Below are 22,704 nucleotides of genomic sequence, written 5' to 3'. Positions count from 1 at the left end.
GCTGTTGACAGTCAATTTTAAACCTTCTGCACCAGCTGGGATTAGAAAACATCCTCCAATCTTTGCTAGAGGCGACGTTTCCAATGATGGGAAAATTATCTCAATTCATTGTAGTTTCAGTAGTTTTTATGTCTTGAATTTATGTTGCACAATGTTGATCAGATCACTTTGCATATATATATATATATATATATGCCATTGAACACAAAGTTAATTGAAGAAAAGCCTATCAACATATATATGCCATTGAACACAAAATTAATTGAAGAAAAAGCCTATCAACATATATATGCCATGGAACACAATCAAATGAAGAACCAGTCCTCTTTTATTTCACCTTATAGCTTCCTGTTTCGTTAGGCACGTAATAGGACCACAATGTACCAAAACTTTCTAGACTAACAAAGTTCATACCAACCACATTTTTTTTAAGTCTAAAAAGAAAAAAGAGCTTAATTGAAAGGCTGATCATAGAAAGCAAGGCAACTATATGACCATCTTCCTACTTCCCATGTAATATATACAACGGGATAATAAAGTTTTCCTTGCATGCATCACAGGTAATATATAATAGATTACTGAAATAGTAGCTCCAAAACAAATTATTTTACATATCCATATATCTTCCTACTTCCCATGTAATATAGTAGACACATCACTAATGGAAACATATACTAATAAAAGAAAAACCTTCATTGACTGCAACCAGAAGAACTGACCGGCATCCATCCAATTCATTCCTTGCCATCAGCAGCACAAAGTGATCCAAGTTGGACAGGGGCTTGGGTTCCCACCACCTTGGAAGAGCCATAAACTGACAAATCCACGCCCTGAGCTTTCTCCTTTTCAATCTGGTCTTTGATTCAGAAGTAAGTAATTCTCAGCCATCCTACAAAAGTCGGAAGTAGTAAATTTAAATTTTCCATAACTATTAACTCTGGAGATTTGCGTAACTTCTTCAACAAACAAATTTGACTCAGAATAGTAACTGAAATTACGTCCAAATTAATATAGATTTGAAGCTTTCAAACAAGCAACTATGGAAGAAACATACTGTACTTATTGTAAATGCAACAATAAGATCATGAACTAAAGCAATTAATGCAGATAAAATTCAGACTCTTACCCATCATCTAGTTAGCTACAGTACTACTAATGAAAAATTTTACCCAATGTGAAACCATCTCCAGTCTTGAACACTTTACTTGTCAAAAAAATAAAATCTCCAGTCTTGAACACAACATTGCCTAGAAAGAAATTTGACCACTAAGCTCTAACAATGACATATTAGTTTAAATTGGTCAGCCCCAACAATTTATGATCTATCCAACCATACAATGAACTAGGGAGGAATTGCTAATGAAGCAAAGAAGTGAGACTTATATTAATTCCATAAAGTACTTTAAAATGGTTCAATATCCAATGCTAGAACACAGATTGAAAATATTTGAATAAGATAATAGAGGCATTTTTTAATTTTTCAACTAGCACAGTCTGATCTACAGTAAAAATCCATACATAATGATGATAAAATTGAGCAATAAATCACCTCCGAAACATTTGTATTCATGGTACTAATTCAAACAAAATAATCAAAGATGGCACTCATAATGTGATTTGGGGAACTCAGATAAGTACCAAAAATACTTACAACAGGAAGCATCCTGAGATGGAAGTTTACAGAACTTCAGAAATTTTGAAGCATGAAAGATAGGAAACTCACAAATCTATCAAGATTAGCATTCGACCTTCGAACAAAAAAGTGATGGCAAAGAACCATGGCAGAGTCTATAGGGGTTTGCAGCTTGCAAGTAAGGGGAAAAAAAAAAAGGATTCACAGGACTAATCAGGTGTTTTGGGTTGTTGAAAGTGTCTCCTGCTATCTTTCCATTATTTAAGCCTTTAAAAATTTAAAATTTCTGATATTTCAGAATAAACAAGCATAATAGTAAGAATGAAACTTAAAAAATGAAGCAAATTCATAGGGAGAGATTTTTTCCATAGCCTTCAGTAAAGAAACCCAATTCAACAAATTCTTAACCTAGTTATACGCAATTCAAACAATTTCACATGCATATACATATATGCATGTGTGTGTATATATAGAGAGAGAAGACGACCTGAACAACCCCAGCAAAGGACTAGCTCCAACCATTAGCGAGTGAGAGGGGAACGATGTCCACTGACATAACAACTTTGACTATCTCCAAAGTGATGAACTGATGAACTCATCGAATATTGGCCGTGAAATTCGTCTTCATCCCCAAATGAACCGCTCGTGATGGACTGAGCTTCCTCCGAAGAAGCCCTAACTTCAGTCGATCAAAGAGATCGAAATTTATGCCCATCGTTTGCAAATCGAATTCTCAAAGTACTAGAACTTGTTGAACAACCATGGATTCGTGATGCTTGTTCGGATTGCGAAGGGTTTAGGGTTTTGAAAGCTCGAATGTAGATGGTAACAAATCAGTTGGTCAGCAGAGGTGAGTAATTCATGATGTGAGAAATCGATTGGTGATGATGTGAAATTCAATTGCAAGGGATTGAGGAATGCTCTTTTCTAGGGTTGAGATTTTTCATCGAAGACCTGATTGCCAAGAGAATATTCTGCGACAATTATTTATAATCAAAGAGAAGAGAAGAGAAGAGACGAGACTAGAGAGATGATACTTAAATACATATTTATTACCTCTGCCCGGTTATTTCTGGCGGTTTTGCAAAAACTGCCGGTTTTGTCTACACTGGCAGTTTTTAAAAACTGCCGGCAATAAAGGCAAATTTCCGGCACTTTTAGAACCCCCAATAAAAAACTGCCGGTGTACGCTATAAATCTTGTAGTGAATAGAGACCTTAAGGCATGTTTGATAGCTATATTTGTTTTCTTATTATGCATAATATTTTTATTGTCTATTTTCTTAACTTAATCTCTCAAGAGGTTTGAGTCTCATCGATAATAAATTTGACTCCTTTAATAGAAATATTGAAAACGTGACGAAATGGAGGAGAAGAACTTTGATGCTATGTTCGGTTGCATGGAATCCATGCACCAGTTTCATACAACAAAACATAATTGAATCTAAAGTTGAGAATTTTGAAATATTATTGATGAATGAATATATATCTATATCCCTTATAAAAGTGAATTTAATTTCTAATATTTATATACATTTTAAAAACAATAGTTAGTTTATATGATACCAATAGTTTTAAAGGAGACCATAACAAAGCTAATTTCCAAAAGACATAAGCCGTTAAGATGCATATTGTCAAGGGTCATCAGTTGTCTATAAATACCTAGGAGTCCTGTACATTAAAATCTCATAAAATAAAAAATTTCTCCTTGCAAAAATGTTATTGTATTTCGAAGCCTAGAGAATTCTTTTTCTAATTGCATTAACGTCTTTATTTAATATTTAGTTTTTTTATGTGGATAGAAGTTGTTGTGAGTCATCAGATTTGGGGTGTTGCCAACTCTTCTTTTTAAACAATTCTCACACATTCTCTCTAATTTAACGCTAGTGACTCTTTTTTTTTTCCCCATCATCTCTGCCTGATTCTTCTCTCTTTTCTTTGCTCTTATGAGTACATTGTTACACTACACACACCCAAATATACTAATTTGAATGGCTTTTCTTTCGAAAGGTTGCTAATTTGAATGTTATGCGTATATATGCGTACGCATATATCAGTATAAGCTGTTAAGATGCCTGTTGTAGTCAAGGGTGGTCAGTCGTCTATATATACTCCTATAGGTTAAGATATCGGGAATGCAAATTAATTTCACGGATAGCAAGACAAAACATCCTCAGAAATTTTGAAGAGACAAGATGAGTGTAGCTCATAGCATCAAGGGTTCAACTTAATTAACTTCTCCTAAAGAAAATTTCGGGCCTCTCAATAGCAACATGAGACATCAACCGAAGTGGTTAATTCAAATGAATCCAAAGAAGTTAAGAAATTCAAAATAAAAGTAATAATTTCTTATGGCTCCAAAAGAAGAAAGAAAAAGAAGAATTTCAGAAGCAGATGATGACACACACGAATGCTCAACCTTAGAAAATACAAACACGAATGCTCAACAAGGAACAAAACAACTGTAATTTAAAGGTTAAGGTGCCAATTAATGGAAATTTTAGTATTTGGATTAAAAATACAATTTATTGAAAAATATTTGAACTTCCACAATATGTCATTGACAAGATAGTTGATGCTCTAGTCAATGGAACATGCAAATCAGTGTAGGAAATTTTCTTATACGTCATTTTCCTATGGGATAACAAGTTTGTTATCAAATTCTTAGTAACACCAAATTCACCAATCAAATGTCTAAATGAACCAAAGGTTTCCAAACTTAGAAACTGCATGATAAGAGTATGTAATTATCCTTTGATGATCATATTCGGGCGTAATACTCTCCTCTCCGTCCATTTGTAACAAGGGGTATCTCTAATCCTCCAAGAACCAGAATTACCCCATCACCGTCTGCTATTGTAAAGACCTCACACCAAAACTCCTCATCCTCCTCATCATCATAATCATGCGAAAACAAACCGAAAACTTTATATTTGTTCCTATCCAGAATGAATCCCAAACCAATTCCCCCAAATTTGACCAACTTTCAGGCAATTTGAGAAACTCATGGGTGCTTGGGTTACATACATACACATGAACAAAAGGGACCAAGCATATCAGACCGAAACAAGAAATCCAAGAACTAATATGATCATCAAAGAGCTTAGTAAAGTTGTCACATAATGTTCCATTGTTCAAGTCGACAAATGTTATCCGAACAGTTGATTAAGTCTTGACATTTTCGGAGAGTTCAAAATTAAGATTAGTGCACAGCAATAGAGGGGTTGTATTAGATAAACGGGTGTGCAAATTCAAGAGCAGTTGATCAGAAGATATCAAAAAGAGCCATTCATTAGAAATTGACCTGAACTTGCAGAGGTCCTTTACTGGGAGTCTGATTAGTATGTGGATCAGTATCTCGCGAGGTAAATCAGTACCTTCTGTGACATCGTCTTTGTTGTTGATGTTCAGGGCCAATCTTTCGGGAGGTTTATGTAAACGCTCTTCAGCATCTTCCATTTCCAGACAACACCCTAGATAGATATCTCAAAACCCCATTCACCGTTGAGAAGGGGAAAGAAGACAGTGGGTGATAAAAGAAGAAAATAAGGGGTTAGGATTTGAATATTTTTATAAATATACCATTTTTTTTCTTGTTAAGTACAGATCATGGCTAGTACTAAGGTGGTTGGTTTTAATTTTAGGCTGAAATGTTTATTAACAACAATCAAATCAATTTGTTGCAACGAGTTTTAGATATATATTTTTTATTTTTTTTATTCTTATTCTTATTTTTTACTCTCATTTTAAAGTAAGTATTCGTCTTTTTATTTTTATTCATCGTATTTAATAAGTGTTCAATTTAAAAAGTAAATGTATTATTTTTGTAATATTAATAATTTATTTTTTTTTCCTTTTCATTCAACCTATATAAATAAATCATCACTAATGATCTACTATGATTAAATTTGATAATTTATTTATTATTAATTAAATAAAAAATAGTAATAATTTTACTCTTAAAAAGTATTCTACAAAAAATTCACTTATTTATTATTATTTATTTATTATATTTTATTTTATGTATTTATTTATTATTTGGATAAGAGACCAAATTCATGTTAAACTAGGATAAGGACTAACAAAGGAAAAAAATTTTATTCTATCGGAAGGTAAATATTGTATAAATGAAGAAAGAATATACAAGGCCCAAAAGCCCAACCCTAAAAGAAACTGAATACAGCATGTATTCCAAGCAGCCCATCGAGGCCCAAAAGAAGAATAAAGAGAATTGAAGCCTAAAGAACCCTAAACTAATGTTTTCTTTGCCTTCAGTCATATCCGCCGGTGCGAACAACAGGCGAGCACCGACTCCATCTTCAGTCGGTGGTTTGATTGAATAAGGAAAGTAGGAAACATATATATATATATATATATAATGGCAGCATAAAGCAGGTTATCTAACCTGCCAAGAAAATTATCGAATACCCCATTCGAAAGCACAAAAAGAAAAACTCTGCTCGGCTCTAAAACCCTAGTTGAAGGAAAATTTGGGGTATGGCTATGGAGAAAGACGAGTTATCACCGATCCTTCCGTACGATCTCATGACGGACGTACTGTCAAGGCTGCCCGTGAAGTCTATTGTACGGTTCAAGTGTGTATCCAAGTCTTGGCTCGCCTTGTTCGCACATCCCCACTTTGTGAGCCTTCACCTCACTCGATCCCGCAACTCCAAACTCGTGCTTGCATATTCGCTCGACTTTCTTTCAAATTTTCTTCATCGTCCTAATACATTGAACGACCTTTTCGTGCTGTCTTGCGCGGCATTGTTGAAGCAGCAAGTGATTATATTGATTTAATCACTTGCTATCAATTTGCTTTATTCTCCCATGTAATTTTTGACTACAAATAATGATTTTTGACTATCAATTTGCTTTATCTGTATTAGTCAAAAAGAAAATAAAAAATTTGCTTTATTCTCCCATGTAATTTTGCTGCAGTTGTTGTTATTCAATTTTCATACCATTGCTGTTAGAAATATATAATTTTAAATTTATGTATGTATATATGCTTATATACATGATGAGGAGATATTTTTTGATTTAAATGCCAGCTTCATCCATTTTCTTGATTTTGATTCATGTACTAATGCAAGAGGAGGCAGCAGCCAGACCACTTGCTTGCTGGAGAAGTCCACTTCCATTAGGTGGTGTGATGCTCCCTTTAATTTGACTCCATGCTCAACTATCAAATTTTGCAATTTTTTTAATGAAATGCTAAGCCAAACAAGAACTTCTGCCCATGGCTGTTAAACAAATATCCCTTAATGCTAATTCTTTTCTTTTTTCCTTCTGGATATGTACCTCAATGCTATTTCATCAATACTAATAACATAATATTATGTTTTAAGAAGATCTGCCCAGCAGCTACAAGTATCCAAATGTCATTCTACAATTCAAAACTCAAATCAGGTGGAAAAAATCTGAAGTTTGCATCACTGAAAAGAACTATAGAAGCAGCACCCCTTCCACAGAATGGATGGGAACATCATCCACAAGAGCCTTCCTGGTTAGAAAGCTGCAACACCGAATTAAAAAGGTATCAGTATCAGTATTTCTGGGACCAATTGATATGAACCAGAACCGTATCATGATATAAACAGGATTAAAATGCACAATACTTGTAATATAATTCATTGTAGAAAAAAATGAACCACTAGCTATAGAAATATAGGGGAAGAGTTATGAGCCTACGTAGAAAAGAAAAGTCTAGCAAGTAAAGGTGTGAAACAAAAATCTCTAGAACTACTATGGGGTAACAAGTTTGTTATCAAATTCTTGGCAAATCCAATCAAACGTTAAAACCAACCTAATGTTTCCAAAATTTAGAAACTGCATGTGTTAAGAGTGGTTCTTTCTAAATAGTTTTCCTTGATAGAGCATTTAGCATAAATTTGTTAAGAAAAATGGTTCCTGTCATTATTTTAAACTCTAAGAACCTCTGAAAAGAGAAAACCGCAACCCTTGAAATTCTACGACTGGAGAAGCAATTCAATATATGTACAATCAGAGCTAATTAGAACAGTACATAAGAGTGAATGCTGGAATACAAATCAAAAAAGAAATATAGTAGTTACCCGGCATTTGCCGTTTAAGCCAATGAAGTACTAATATGTATAACAGCGCATAAGACCAGAGTAATGTTCTATCTGTTTTCTACCAGTTCATTCTGACTTATTGTGTGAAACAACTGCTAGACTTGTAAACTAAAGTTGCTATAAAAGAGTTTATTATCAGATGCTTCGTCTCTGAGAGTCCACAAGAAGGTTAATTCCTCATATTGCAGAAAGCTCACCTTAATGCTTTTGAGATGTGGTAAACGGCTAAAGAACTAAACGTGTAAAATGAAAACAATGCGCCTATAAGTCAGTTTTAAGGGTAGGTGCCATTTTCACCGAAGGTTCATTATTTTAGCATGCAACTATCATTCCATTCTCCAAGGAAAAGGTTGAGTTTCTCAAATTTTTGTCAGACTGGTATTGTAGCAAATGCATGACATATAGCACATGACAAGTAAACTAGGATTGCCCGGGTGACCAGATTGATAATGTAAGCATTTCAAAATAGCTAAACAATGTGTTAATCTCCTTAAATAACAAACTCATGCACACCAAAGCAATAATGTTCAAATGCAAATTATTCATGGGAAGCAAGAGCAAACATCCTCAAAATAATTGAAGAGACGGGATAAGTGCACCTCATAGTATCAAGGGTTCAACTTAATAAACTTCTCCTAAAGAAAATTTCAGGCCTCTCAATAGCAATATGAGATATCAACCACAATGCCATAATTCCAATGAATCTATAGAAGTTAAGAAATTCATAATAAAAGTAATAATTTCATATGGCTCTAAAAGAAGAAAGAAAAAGAGGAAGAATTTTAAAAGCGTATGACACACAAAACATCTATTGGAACATGACTGCTCAACAAGGAACAAAACAACTGGAATTTAAAGGTTAAGTTATAGCATGGATTACAAAATATAGTACATATTATATAAAAATATTTGAACTTCCAGAATATGTTATTGACAAGACAGTAAATCGGTGTAGAAAATTTCTTATATGGCATTTTCCTATGGGGTAACAAGTTTGTTATCAAATTCGCAACACCACCAATCGAATGTTTAACCAACCTAAGGTTTCCAAAACTTATAAACTTCATGTGTTAAGAGTTGTTATTTCTAAATAGTTTTGCTTAATTGAAAATTTAGTATAAATTTGGCAAGAATCATGCTTCCTGTCAAGTACTTTAAACTCTGAGAAACTCTTACAAGAAAAAACCCACAACCCTCAAAGTTCTAAATCACACTAGGACCAGATTGTGAAGAAGCACTTCAATGGATGTTCATTCAGTCATTCATAGAAGATCAGGACAGTACATAAGAGACTGAAAACCGGAATACAAATCAAAAATGAAATAGAGTAGTCATCCGGCATCTACTGCTCTAAAGCTCCACTACTAATATAGTACTTATCCGGGGTTTGGATTACAAAATACGGAAAAAAATTCTAGAATAACATTTGACCATCCACAATATGATGTTGACAAGATAGAGCCCTAGCCAATGCAACAACTAAATCAGTGTAGAAAACTTTCTTATATGGCATTTTCCTTTTTCTTCTACATACCTAGCTTGGTGCATGTGGGCTTGGGCAATCGACACTTTTCAAAGTAAGGCCTTTTACCTTCACCATTTGCAAACTGTTCAGCATATTATGAATATTTGTCAAACTGTGAAGATATAATTTGTTTTTTCTTTTAATTTATTTATTGAACTAAAGTTTCCAGCCAAGTCCTGATTTGTAAACAGTACTACACCCTTCCCATTCTTTGATTTATAATTTAGTCATGATCGTGATACATTCATGGCCAGTACCATGCAATGTTATGCTTTTATATGACTAATATTTTAAGTTCAAGTTATTATATGTTCAGTTCAAGTTGTCTTTTATGCAAAGTTGAATCTTGTGCTGGCAAGTATTCAATATATACTTTTTAATTTGCTTATGATCTCTGCAATCTTCTTCGCACTAACCTTAAAATAAATACCATACATTATATGCTACACATCACATATATATGTGTGTGTGCCTGTGTCTGCGGGTGGGAAGATGCCTAGAGTGATTGTTTTCGCAATCTAATCTTTTCGGATAGCTAATCCATGGGTCAGTCACTTCATACAAGCGACTCATGCACAATAGAAACTAAGAACAATATGTCATTAAGCAGTTGCAAACAAGAAAACAAACTCCGCAAATGATTTTCATCAATGACAAGTACAAACATAGTACAAATAATAGAGGAGAACGGATGTTGGCACCAACTCATAGCAACAAGCACTAACCTTAATGAGTGCTGCATGTGTCTTCAGAATGAGATAAAACATCATCCCCAATTATAGAATAGCATTTAATTGAAAAAAATTCAAACAAATTCAAATTCTGTAATTAGTAACATACCATAAAGAGTCCAGAAATATGAAATCCACAAGAATCAAACTTGTTAACAGATCAAGCGGATGATATCGAACAGGTGAGTGTATAATCAAGGTCACCCCAGGTGTTCTTTCGATAGCAACATTGTCAAGCACAACTGTTCGGAGTTAATGATGTCTCTATCTGCTTCCAAGAGCAAATAAGCTAGCAAAGTAAACACGCCGTTTTGTTCCATCTGCATTTGATTCTTCAGCTCTTCTGAAAATCCCATTCTCACAATTATAGTAATACAGATCTCCACGATTTGACTTGCTAAAAGAATAGTAAAACATATCTCCTTGATTTGACTCGATCAATATTTCTCCTCTAACCTCAGCCAAAGGTCTGAAACCCATATTATCAATATACCCATCCACGGTAGAGAAGTTAATGCTGTATTCTTTTACCCATGTGTAATTACTGTGATCCTTCAACGTCCATACATCCATAATTGAAATGCAAAAGTTATCCACTAAACACAAAACCCCTTTCAGCTCAACCAAAGACAACCAATACTCAGTGAAGTCTGAATAATCTAAATCTAAATAGTACTGGGGTTAGCTAATGAGTCCAAATTCTTCCTTCTCTAAATCCAAAGATAAAACTTTTGTGGGTATGCAACCTAAATCTGAGACCATCCAATAAATAAAACCATTGACACATACCGACGTGGTGCCCTTCTCCACGTGTATACAAGGGGTTTTTCTAATCCTCCAAGAATCAGAATTACCCCACCACCATCTGTTATTGTAAACATCTCACACAAAAGATTTCTATCATCCTGGTGTTCTGGACGAAAGTCAGGAAACAAATGGGCAACTATATATTCGTTCCTAACCGGAATGAATCCAAAACCAATATCTTGTACGGCACAAATAGCTTTGGGCAATTCCAGAAGCTCATGGTTGCTAGGGTTACATACATACACCTGACTAAAGGCGATAAAACATATCAGACCAAAGCAAGAAATCCAACTACAGATATGATCACGAAAGATGGTAGTAAATTGGTCACACAATGATCCGTTATTCAAGTCAACAGTGGTTATTTTCACCACTGATATACCTGCACGGCCGTCATTTTCGCTTTCTATAGTACCATTACAAGTAGTGTATAGAGGGGTTCTATAAGATAGACGGGTGTGCATATTCAAGAACAGCTGATCAGAAGATATCAAAGCGAGCCATTCTTTAGAAACTGACCTGAACCTGCAGAGGTCCTTTACTGGGAGTCTGGTGAGTATATCGATCAGTATCTCGCCAGGTAAAGCAGTGCCTTTTGTGACCTCGTCTTTGCTGTTGATGTTCGGTACCACTCTTTTGGGAGGTTTATGTAAACCATCTTCAACATCTTCCATTTCTAGAGACAGCTTAGATGGATGATGCCTCGGAACCCTTTCACCGTTCCGAAGGGGAAAGAGAAGAGAGGTGATAAAACAAGAATAAAATAACTTTTCACATGAGACAACCTTTAATAATTAATACTTGTAGTTTATTGAAATTTAGGAAGTAAAAAGAAATAAATTAGCATTCATATTAGAAAAAATTTGGAAAGAAGGGAGTCAAGGGTTAGTTTATTAAGAATAGTATTGTAATTTAAAAGTGTATAATTTAGGATAGTATATTAGTTCAAAATGTTCATAATAACACAATTTATTTTCTCTTCTTTTTTGACCATATTTATGGGATGAAAATTTATAAAGTTAAAAAAAAAAAAAAGATGACTCATATTTCTTATTATAATTTCTCTCGTTGTCTCCTTCGTATCAAATAAATGAAATTTGGTACTTTCTTTTTATTTTCCCTCCACCTTTATTCCTTTCTTCCTGCATTAGAGTTTTAAAGGGAAGTAACATTTCATTTTATAGTGTATAAAGATATAAATAATGAAAAAAAGAGAGAGAAAAGTCTACTATGATAATGTTGTTGTTTTTAATAATTAAAATATAATGAATGCTACGCTTAAAAGTTAATCAGACCTCATTTCATTTTTTTATTATTATTGTTATTTTTATCTCGATAAGAAAGCACTCACACATTCCCTCTCACACACTATTTTGCCCACACTCGATTGAATCTACTCTATTTTGCACACACTCGGTTTAATCCCCTGTGAATGAAGATGTTATATCATTGTATCGGATACCTTTTCAAACCACAATTTTAATTTCCTAAGCCAACTAATTGAATTGGGAGAGTGATTTAGCCTACTTTTTATTCTATATAACATAATTATATTTCAAAAGTTTATAACACCTTTCTCTCACATAACTTCTTGGACTAGTTTTTTTCCTAACTAATTCTATTTTCTATATGAATTAGAGATGTGTTCCTCTCTTCGTAGTAACTCCAATGGCATTGCCCAATTTTGGCAATCTGGCCAGCAATTCCACCTCAGTATTTTTCAAGAGTCATATAAGTCTTTTCAAGGGTCACGTCAGCGTTTTACACTCTTCAAAATTTAGCTATCACATGTGCTCCAATTGTGCATTTCGCTCTCCAAAAATATTAATATTTTTAATAATTTTTTAAAAACTTTTCCTTACCGGCTATAGTTTGCATCTTATATAAACAATCATTTTCTCATCTCATCATTACTACACTCATCTTTATTCATTCTAGCAAAATTTCAATTCACATCTCCTTCAATCTCAAAATTCCAATGACTTCTTCATCACGATATTTTCCTTTGTTAGACTCTAATTCTTTATCTTCTACATCATCATCCTTATCTAGCAACCCTATTGTCGCATTGATTTAACAAAATCAAGACCTTTTAAATTTGTTTTTGAATTCAATGAACCCAGATATAGTAGAACAAGTCTTTAAACTGCGTAAGAGATGGTACATTTATCGTGATCGAATGGGAAGTCACCGTCAACTAATGAAAGACTACTTATGATGAGAATTGCACATATCCACTGGAGTATTTTCACAGACGATTCAGGATGCGACGAAAACTATTTCTTCGTATCATGAATAACGTTAAAGCTTATTACGACTACTTCGCCCCAAAAAGGGATGCAATAGGCTGTTTGGGATTGTCTTCTATACAAAAAATGACAATTACAATACGTATACTCGCATATGGTTATGTAGTCGATCATTGTGACGAGTATATTAAAATCGGTGAGAGCACTACTATTTAAAGCCTGATGGCATTTTGCAAGGCTGTTATTGGTATGTATGAGGAAGAGTACACGTGTCCACCTACCAAAGCTAACATACCACGGTTGCTACGAGAAGGGGAGGAGAGAGGATTCTTGTGTATGCTTGTATATATCAATTGTATGCACTGGGAGTGGAAGAATATCCCAGTGTCGTAGCATGGTACGCATAAGGGACACCCCCATACGCCTACGCTCATATTGGAAGATGTAGCCACAAAAGATTTTTGGATTTAGCATGCATTATTTGGAATGTTGGGTTCACACAATGATATTAATGTGTTGGATCATTCCCGGGTATTCGACAGTGTTTTCATTGCCCAATTGCCTTCGGTTAATTTCGTGGTGAATGACCATCATCACCATAGAATGGTGTATTACTTGTCTGATGATATATACCTTGAGTCAGCAACTTTGAAATAGACCATCTCGCACCCAACTATTGGAAAATAAGAACTTGTTCCTCAAAGAGACCTGGAACGAAGATGTGGAACGAGTTTTTGGGATCTTACATATCAAGTGGGCAAAAACGCGAGGACTAGTGCATTTTTGGGAGAAAGAGGCCTTGTGCCTCATAATGAAAACATGCATTATCCTTCACATTATGATTATGGAAGATGGGCATCATGCCAATGTTAGAAGATGCACTCCGCCACTAGAAGAGACAATCTTGATTTCCATATTAATTCAAAACCCATCGGTCTTTGCGGCACATAACTACTTTCGCCAAGTCCAAATTCACAATAAAAAGACAAATTTGTGGTTTATAAAAGATCTAATTGAAATTTTTGAAACCGTTTTGGTGATAAAAACGTTAAATTTATATTACATTTATTTGTTTTTAATTTGTTATAAAATTTTATGTAATAAAATATTTATTATGTAATGTTTTATTTCGGAATAAATAATTAAACAGTTTGTTGATATAAATTGTTTAGTAAATTAATAATGAAACTGTTTGTTGATTAAATCAAAGTTTTCATTTCATGTATTTATTTATAGAGGTGAAAACAAAGGCAATTTTTTTATTAAAAAGAAAAAAAAAAATCATTTTTTTAAAATAAATTTAATTTTGTTAAGAAATAAATTTTTGAATTTTTTTTTTTTTGGGGACAATATAGTCTTTAGCCGTTAACGGCTATAATAGCATAATAAGTAAAAACAAAAAACAAAAATTTTGATTTTTTTTTTTTTAGCTTTTTTTTCTGCCCAAGAAAGCCTCGAGGCACTGTTTTAACGGCTCTTTAGTTCAGTTGTGTTGAGAGAGGAAAAAAAAACCAAAAACAGCAAAAAAAAAAATTTATTTCTGACAATTGTTTTACCCAAACACGCCCTTATAAGTTTAAAACCCATTTCTCGGTCATCTATAGTGGTTGCAGTTGATTCATAAAGAAATAAATTACAATTTTACTTGGGAGTTGGGACACAACCCACGGCCAATGCAAAAGTAGGCCAAAAAGCCCATTAGGCACGGCCCACCTCCAGTGCCAAAAAAAAAAAAAAACACACAAAAAAACATCAAAACATTCAAGCCCAAGCAAACAGCCCAACCCCCAAAATCAAACCAGTATGACTATCAACCCCCATAGGTCAAGGTGGGAACCCAAACCATCAACAGAAACAGGATAATTGTAATTTTTAAACCATTAAAATCTAATATTGCACCTAAAGCTAAAAAGAACAAGAAATACAGAAACTTTAACGCCCTCGAATATTGTAATAACCTGAAATGAGGATAAAAAATAGAGATTATATAAAATCAAGCTCATTACAGACAATCCAGCCTTGATGGAGGAGAGGTCAATTTATATCAGAATTTGTAATAAATGAACCAAGGCTCAACTGTGGGAGATTGTATGGATGATGGCTTATCCTCATGCCAGGTGAACAAAGCTACTTTAATGCCATTTCTGTTTTAGGCAAGTCCCTTAAATAGTTAATACTATTCCATTCTTACTGAATAACAAAATTTTATGCTTTAAGAATAAATGCCATCAGCAACTACTAGCACCCATTTGCTCACTCCACATTATAATCAAACACTCAAATCCCACAAGCTTTGGCGGGGAAGTAGCATAGATGCTGTGTCTCTTCACACCATGGAAGGGAACATCACACACAAAAACCTGCATCAGAAAATTTAAGAATCACATCAGCATTAGTATTTATATAAACTTAAATCTCTGCCACCTATTGAAATGAACTGAACTTGTAAACTACACCAGATTAAAATGCATTATATTTGCAATAGTACTCATTGTAAAATCAACTAATACACCATAGCCATAGAAATAAAGGCAGATAGTCTTGAGGGTCCATACATTTAGGAGTATTGTACATGAAAAGTAACTAGGACTGCACAACTGCCTGATTGAAATGGCAGGGTAACAAGTTTGCTTTCAAAATTTTGGTAACACCAATCAATCAATCCATTAATATGTGCTAAACTGTATGATTATTGGACTCGAAACTTCTTTCTTCTGAGGTTGGCATCTGCATTAAATTAAACCGTTAGTACTGTAACACATGCATGACATGTTGTACATGAAAAATAACTAGGACTGCCCAACTGCCTGATTGATAATCTAGCTTTTCAAAATAGCTAAACTATGTGTCACTCTGTTCAAATAATAAAACTCATGCGCGCGCGCGCACACACACCATAAAAAATAAAAATAAAACACTTAAAAAATGTAATAGCAAGCGGTAAGATGTGAACAGAAAAGAATTTCATGAACAGCCAAGTGCAAACATGCTCAAAACAAAAGAACAAACAAGAGGAGTGCACCTCATAGTGTCAAGGGCTCAACTTAGGAAACTTCTAAAGAACATTTTAGGCCTCTCCAAAGCGACATGAGACATCAATTCCAATTCACAAATTTCAAACAATATTACGAGGTTTTAAATAAAGATGTTTAGTGCGTTAGCTCCTTGTAGAAAGGTCTTTTCTTTTAAAGGATGGTTCATTGAAGCTTTAACATTTTGGTTTAAAAACACATTCCATTTTTCTAGGAAAACATTAAAATTTCCATGATAACCCCAAGGCGTTGGCTCAAGTGGGTAAGAACTTGGCTTGGTGGGGGGAAGTCCATGATACCAAGTTGATAAGATTGTTGATGCCTTAGCCAAGGCAATGTGTGAATCAATGGAGAAATTTTCTTATATGATGATTTATCACCTATAATTAATTAAATTTAGTTTCATATGGATAAATTGGGTCCTTTTTTTTTTTTTTTTTTCCCTAGTTGGTACTCACATACACGTCTCTTCTGAGACTTGAACACATGACCTTCCTTTGAGAAGTAAGAGGATGATACCGCTAGGCCACTGGCCCGTTGGTGATAAACTGGGTCATTTAATATTAGAACTTAATTATTAATATATCTTAATGTCACTCCATCTAGCATGATAACATGCAAGTTTGGGCAACAAATACTTTTATAGAGTACAGCCTTTAACCTTTGCGACTAACCAACCCAAGGTGTCCCACATGTTATCAATATTGTTGAAGATCATCAATGCCAAATCCCCAAGAATATAAGGTGGTTATCTAATTAGGAAAAATATATGCTGAAATAAAATCTTCCAACCAACACCTGATTTAATAAAAAACACAACTTCCCTTTCTTTGATTTATGTAATTTAGTCATGATAGTGATATATGTTGGGGCACAACGGAAGCAAAAAGAACATTGAGATCCAACGAAAAACAAAATAAAATAGAGCAATCACGTAAACATAAGATTTACGTGGTTCACTCAAAATTTGGGCTACATCTAAGGAGGAAGAAATTCCACTATAATCATGTAGAGGTATTACAAAAGAAGAAAACACCGAATACAGGACCATGTACACAAACTCTATCTCCAGGGCAGGTGATAGATGCCCAAGCCTTACACCGTGTACCACTCCACAAGACTCGCATCGCCATCAGTCCTCTCTCTACCAAACTCGTAAACTCCCTCGACTCATCAACTCCTTCCACTCATAACTCTCAACAATAACCTAGGCCCAAAAATCCAATTCCTTGTTGGAAAAAGGATTACAATTATTTAGAGTCCAACACTTGCCAACCAAGAAATTACCTTATAAAGTACAACTTTAGAAACGAAATTGCAATAGAATTTGAGCCAAATTTCCTAAAAATCTCTACCTTGACTCAAATTCTATCAAGCCAATCATCGCTTCTCATGGCATTGATCCGGACAATTCCTTGCTTCAATCTTGATATCATCCGGCAAAACTCTGATTGTCCCCCCTCTCGTCAACTAATAAATTATTTTGTTTCCCATCTCTTGGTAGAGCTCGTGTGGACAAAAGGAAAAGATTGTCTGTTGAGGCAGAAGTAGAAGAACTATCAAATTACAGGAATTTAGCTATAATATAGCTTCATAAGTATGCATTTCTTAAATGGGTATGCCAATTAATAATACACATTGTATTAGGATACTACTCTTATTTCTTTTGCTCTTTTCCTTCCTTGTGAATTTGTGATATGATCTTCAAGAAACAGAACAGGAGTTTAAGGCCAGGACAGTAAGAAAATACATTTTTTTAGGTGTGTAGTCATTAATATTTTATTGATAACCTTTTGGTCAAGTCAACAATTCAAAATATTGTTTGGACCTACCATGAAATATGGGCTAATGGATCAACCTAAATTACTTAATTAGCTCAGGCACATTTCTAAAATGTATCACATGATAATTAGCTTTGTTTGGATTCATGTAAATGGTAGGCTAAAGAAGTGTGTGAAGAGGTTTTGGAAGCTCAGTTTGTTATTTTGGTGTTCTTTGACTACCTTGCGAGCTTTGTAGAGTGGTTTCAATGGCGCTAGATAACAATGTTAAGTTGAAGTTATTATATGTTCAGTTCAAGTTGTCTTTCATGCAAAGTTGAAATCTTGTGCTGGCAAGTATTCAATCATACTTTTTTTTTTTGCTTATGATATCTGCAATCTTCTTCACACTAACCTTGCAACAAATACCATGCATTATATTCTACACATCACATATGTGTGTGTGCGTATGATTGTTTCATGCAAAGTTGAGATGCCTAGAGTGATTGTTTTCGCAATCTAATCTTTTCGGATAGCTAATCCATGCGTCACTCACTTCATATAAGCGACTCATGCACAATAAAAACTAAGAATAATGTGTCATTAAGCAGTTGCAAACAAGACAACAAACTAGAGTGCAAATGATTTTCATCTATGGCAATTATAAGCATAGTACAAATAATAGAGGAGAAAGGATGTTGGCACCAACTCATAGCAACAAGCACTTACCTCATTGAACATGTGTCTTCATAGTAAGATAAAACATCATCCCTAGTTATAGAATAGCATTTAATTGAAAACATTTCAGACAAACTCATATTCTGTAACTAGTAACATCCCATAAAGAGTCCGAAAAGATGAAATCCATAAGAATCAAACATGTTAATAGATCAAATTAAAGACATCGAACATGTGAAAATATAATCAAAGTTACCCCAGGTGTTCTTTCAATAGAAACATTGTCAAGCACAATAGTTCGAAGCTAATGATGCCTCTATCTGCTTCCAAGAGCAAAAAAGCTAGCAAAGTGAATACGTCGTTTTGTTCCACCTGCATTTGATTCCTCAGCTCTTCTGAAGATCCCATTCTCACAATTATAGTAATACAGATCTCCCTGATTTGACTCTTCACAATTATAGTAAAACCGATCTCCTTGATTAGACTCGATCAATATTTCCCCTCTAACCTCAGCCAAAGGTCTTCTGCAAATATCAATATTCCCATCCACGATAGAGAAGTTAATGATGTATTTTTTTACCCAAGTGTGACTCCTGTGATCCTTCAACATCCATACATCCATAACTGGACTGAAAAAGTCATCCACTAAACACAAAAGCCCTTTCAGCTCAACCAAAGACAAACGAAAACAGTTGAAGTCTGAATAATCTAAATCTAAATAGTATTGGGGATGGCGAATGAGTCCAAATTCTTCCTTCTCTAAATCCAAAGACAAAACTTTTTCGCACAAATCAAAATCAGTGGCCAACCAATAAATAAAACCATTGACACATACCGACGCGGTACCGTTCTCCATGCTTCTACAAGGGGTTTTTCTCATCCTCCAAGAATCAGAATTACTCCCACCACCATCTGTTATTGTAAACATCTCACACCAAAACTCGTTACGTAAAAACACGTTGACAACTTTATATTCGTTCCTAGCCGGAATGAATCCCAAACCAATATCTTCAAACCAGAAACTAGCTTCGGGCAATTTCAGAAACTCATGGGTGCTAGGGTTACATACATACACATGACGCAGCGACACCAAACATATCAGACCAAAGCAAGAAATCCAGCTATAAACATAATCATGAAATATGGTAGTAAATTGATCACACAATGTTCCGTTGTTCAAGTCGAGATCGGTTATTTGAACCATTGATACACTATTGCCATTTTCGCTGTCTCTAATGCAATTACAAGTAGTGTATAGAGGGGTTGAATTAGATAGACGGGTGTGCATATTCAAGAACAGTGGATCAGAGGATATCAAAAGGAGCCATTCTTTAGAAACTGACCTGAACTTGCAGAGGTCCTTTACTGGGAGTCTGATGAGTATGTCGATCAGTATCTCAAGAGGTAAAGAAGTGCCTTTTGTGAACTCGTCTTTGTTGTTGATGTTCAGTGCCACTCTTTTGGGAGGTTTATGTAATCGCTCTTCGCCATCTTCCATTTCCAGAGAAACCCTAGATAGATAGGGTGTGTTTGGTGGGGTTGATTGGGAGGGACAGGGAAAGAAAAGAAAAGAAAGAATAGTACGAGAGTGTTTGGATAACTTAATTGAAAAGAAAAGGGAGGATAGGGAGGGATAATTATCCTTCCTTATCCCTTATAAGCTTTCTCTCCTAATTTGAGAAGATAGGAGAGAAAGGATAGTGGAGTAAGTTGTAAATTCTTAACACCAGAAATACCTTCCACAAATCAATATAAAGAAAAGTTATTCTATTTATGTCATAATTTTGTTTTTATCCATTATTTTTATTTTTTTCTTTTTTTACTTTTGTTTTTACCCATTGGATTGAACTATCACAAAGAAATATTCCAAATATCATATGTGAGATTTTGGAAATGGATAATATATGAAGTGGTTATGAAAGGGTAGGATAGTAATTTGGTCACTATTATTTCTTTTCTTTTCTCTTCTCTATCTAATCCAAACATGAATAACTATCATTTTTTTTCTTATCTCCCTGTCTATCTAAACATGAATTAAAATTATTACTATCCTTTCTTTTCTTTTCTTTTCTTTTCTCTCTTAAATAATACTATCATTTCTTTTCTTTTCTTCCCTGTCTGTCCAAACACACCCATAGATTTCTCAAAACCCAACTGCCCGCTGCCCGTTCACAGGGGAAACATCGATAAGAGACGTAAATAAATAAAGGATTAAATACACTCACACCCCCTGAGGTTTGCGTTATTTACAGCTAGATGAAAGTTAGCATTTTTTTGAACAATGACACCTCTTCAAGTTTGATAAAGTTAATAAAAACCCCCTAATCATTATCTCCCACATCTGGCACACGATAAAATGACCTAAATGTCCTTTGACTTGTCAATAACCACATTTAAATTATGAAATGACTTAAATGCCCTCTATAAGTAATTTTAATCCCCTCATTATATTCACAGTCCACCACAAAATAATTATATATATCGTGCGCGCGCGTGTGTGTATATATATATATATAATTTCAGCATCAATGGAGATCCAGTATATAAGAGCATCAATGTAGATGTCTCTCTCTAAAGACTCTTTCCTTCTATATCTAGATGCCAATGGAGATTCATCAATAGAGATGTTTCTCTCTAAAGACTCCAGATGTCCGTGTGTGTGTATATATAAATTCAATACTTCATTTCCAAATCATCCCTCAAGCTTCAAGCAATGAACCAAACCAAAAATTAATTGCAAAACTCACAAAATTTAAGAAAAGAATAAAAATAACAAATTGATTATTCAAAAACAACCTGAATATAAAGTACAAATACAATGTTTACACACACTAATTAAACTGATCCCATTATTGTTGTTTGGCATTCCCCAAAATTAATAGAATAACATAAAAATAGGGTTAGAGAAGAGTCACCAGTAAAATTTGCAGAGGGTTAGGGTTTGAACTGATAGAGTTGGGGTTAGAGAAGAGTAACAGAGAGTTTGGTCTCACAACTAACAAATCCACTCTCACCATACCCGACCATAGCTGCACGATTTGAACCCAAACAACAACTCTAATCGCCAACGATCTTGTCGGAATCTGCCACAATCGTCGCCCGAATATTCCCAAGCTTTCATCATCATCAACTGTCGTTGTGTTTTCACTGCTGCATCGTCGCCGAAATCTGATACCGTCGTCGTCCTTGGAGTGTCTTCACTGCTGCATCATCGCCAACAACCACGGTTAGAAAGCAGTTGTGTCAATTTTGGTTGTCACCGGAGCCTTCTTGTCGGATCTATGCTGTCGGAATCTTCATCAGAGCTTTCCGGGTAGCAAGATGTGGAAAAAGACATTCGGATCGTTTTTAGGAAAGACTTAAAAGAGATGAGAAAAAGTAAAAAATAAAAATTGAGTATTAATATTGCATTTTCTCATTTAGGGCATTTCGGTCATTTAATGTTTTTGATATTTTATATTAAAATTTAATAAGATATTAAAGGGTAAATTAGACATTTCAAATATTTAAGGCTTTGTTTGGATGCGAAATCTGACGGGGTCTCATTGTTCAAAAATTAGTTAACTTTCATCTGGCTGTCAATAATGCAAACCTTAGGGGGTGTGAGTGTAATTAACCCATAAATAAATTCATAGTTTATTGAAATTGAGGAAGTAATTAAAAAATCAATATATATATATATATATATATATATATATATATATATTAATATTACAACGTTTTGAACTATCAATTCTGTATTTAAGGTTCAATTTATCTCTTATATTTTCGAAATATAAAAAATGTAAAAGAAAAAGAAGAGTCTATGATGATAATGTTGTTATTATTAATAATTACAAAGATAACACCTTAAATTTGAACAAAAGAGGTATGTTGACGTGACTCTACACGAATTATGTGCATTCTAAAAGTCAATTCCACCTCACTTTTAATTTACTAGGCAACTAATTGAATTGGGAGATTATTTTGGCCTGTCATTTAATTATATATAAAACAATTAAACCAAATAAATTTTGTAAAACCTCTCCGTCTCTCACATATCTTCTTGGATTACTTTAAATAAAATAGATTTAAAAAAAAAAACCAATTATAATTTTTTTTTATGTGAATTAAAGATATGTTTATCTCTCCATGTTTTCAATTGAGCTCTTTGGAATTTTTTTTAATGATAAAGTACGCACCCACAATATTT

At 34.2% G+C, this 22,704-nt stretch overlaps 1 protein-coding gene and 1 long non-coding RNA gene across 2 annotated transcripts; both read right to left on the bottom strand.

Annotated features, from left to right (window-relative positions):
- Window positions 1-554: 554 nt before the first annotated feature.
- LOC132279508 (uncharacterized) lies at window positions 555-5,546 on the bottom strand. The gene is made up of 2 exons (XR_009471336.1): window positions 4,937-5,546; window positions 555-889 (listed from the first exon to the last, which is right to left on the bottom strand). It is a non-coding gene; the product is annotated as an uncharacterized LOC132279508 (long non-coding RNA).
- Window positions 5,547-6,946: 1,400 nt separating this feature from the next.
- Window positions 6,947-20,087, bottom strand: LOC132278028 (uncharacterized). Its single transcript, XM_059779860.1, has 5 exons — window positions 18,832-20,087; window positions 15,331-15,402; window positions 10,776-11,578; window positions 10,096-10,668; window positions 6,947-7,150 (listed from the first exon to the last, which is right to left on the bottom strand). The coding sequence occupies exons 1-4, from the start codon at window positions 20,008-20,010 to the stop codon at window positions 10,251-10,253; spliced, it is 2,472 nt and encodes an 823-aa protein (XP_059635843.1). The 5' UTR covers window positions 20,011-20,087; the 3' UTR covers window positions 6,947-7,150; window positions 10,096-10,250.
- Between the last annotated feature and the right edge of the window lie 2,617 nt (window positions 20,088-22,704).

This window comes from Cornus florida, unplaced genomic scaffold (assembly GCF_030987335.1).
Source record: "Cornus florida cultivar Cherokee Brave unplaced genomic scaffold, ASM3098733v1 CherokeeBrave_3.0.0_Hap2_Chr10, whole genome shotgun sequence".
Lineage (NCBI taxonomy): Eukaryota > Viridiplantae > Streptophyta > Magnoliopsida > Cornales > Cornaceae > Cornus > Cornus florida.
This window is presented reverse-complemented; position numbering and strand designations above follow the sequence as displayed.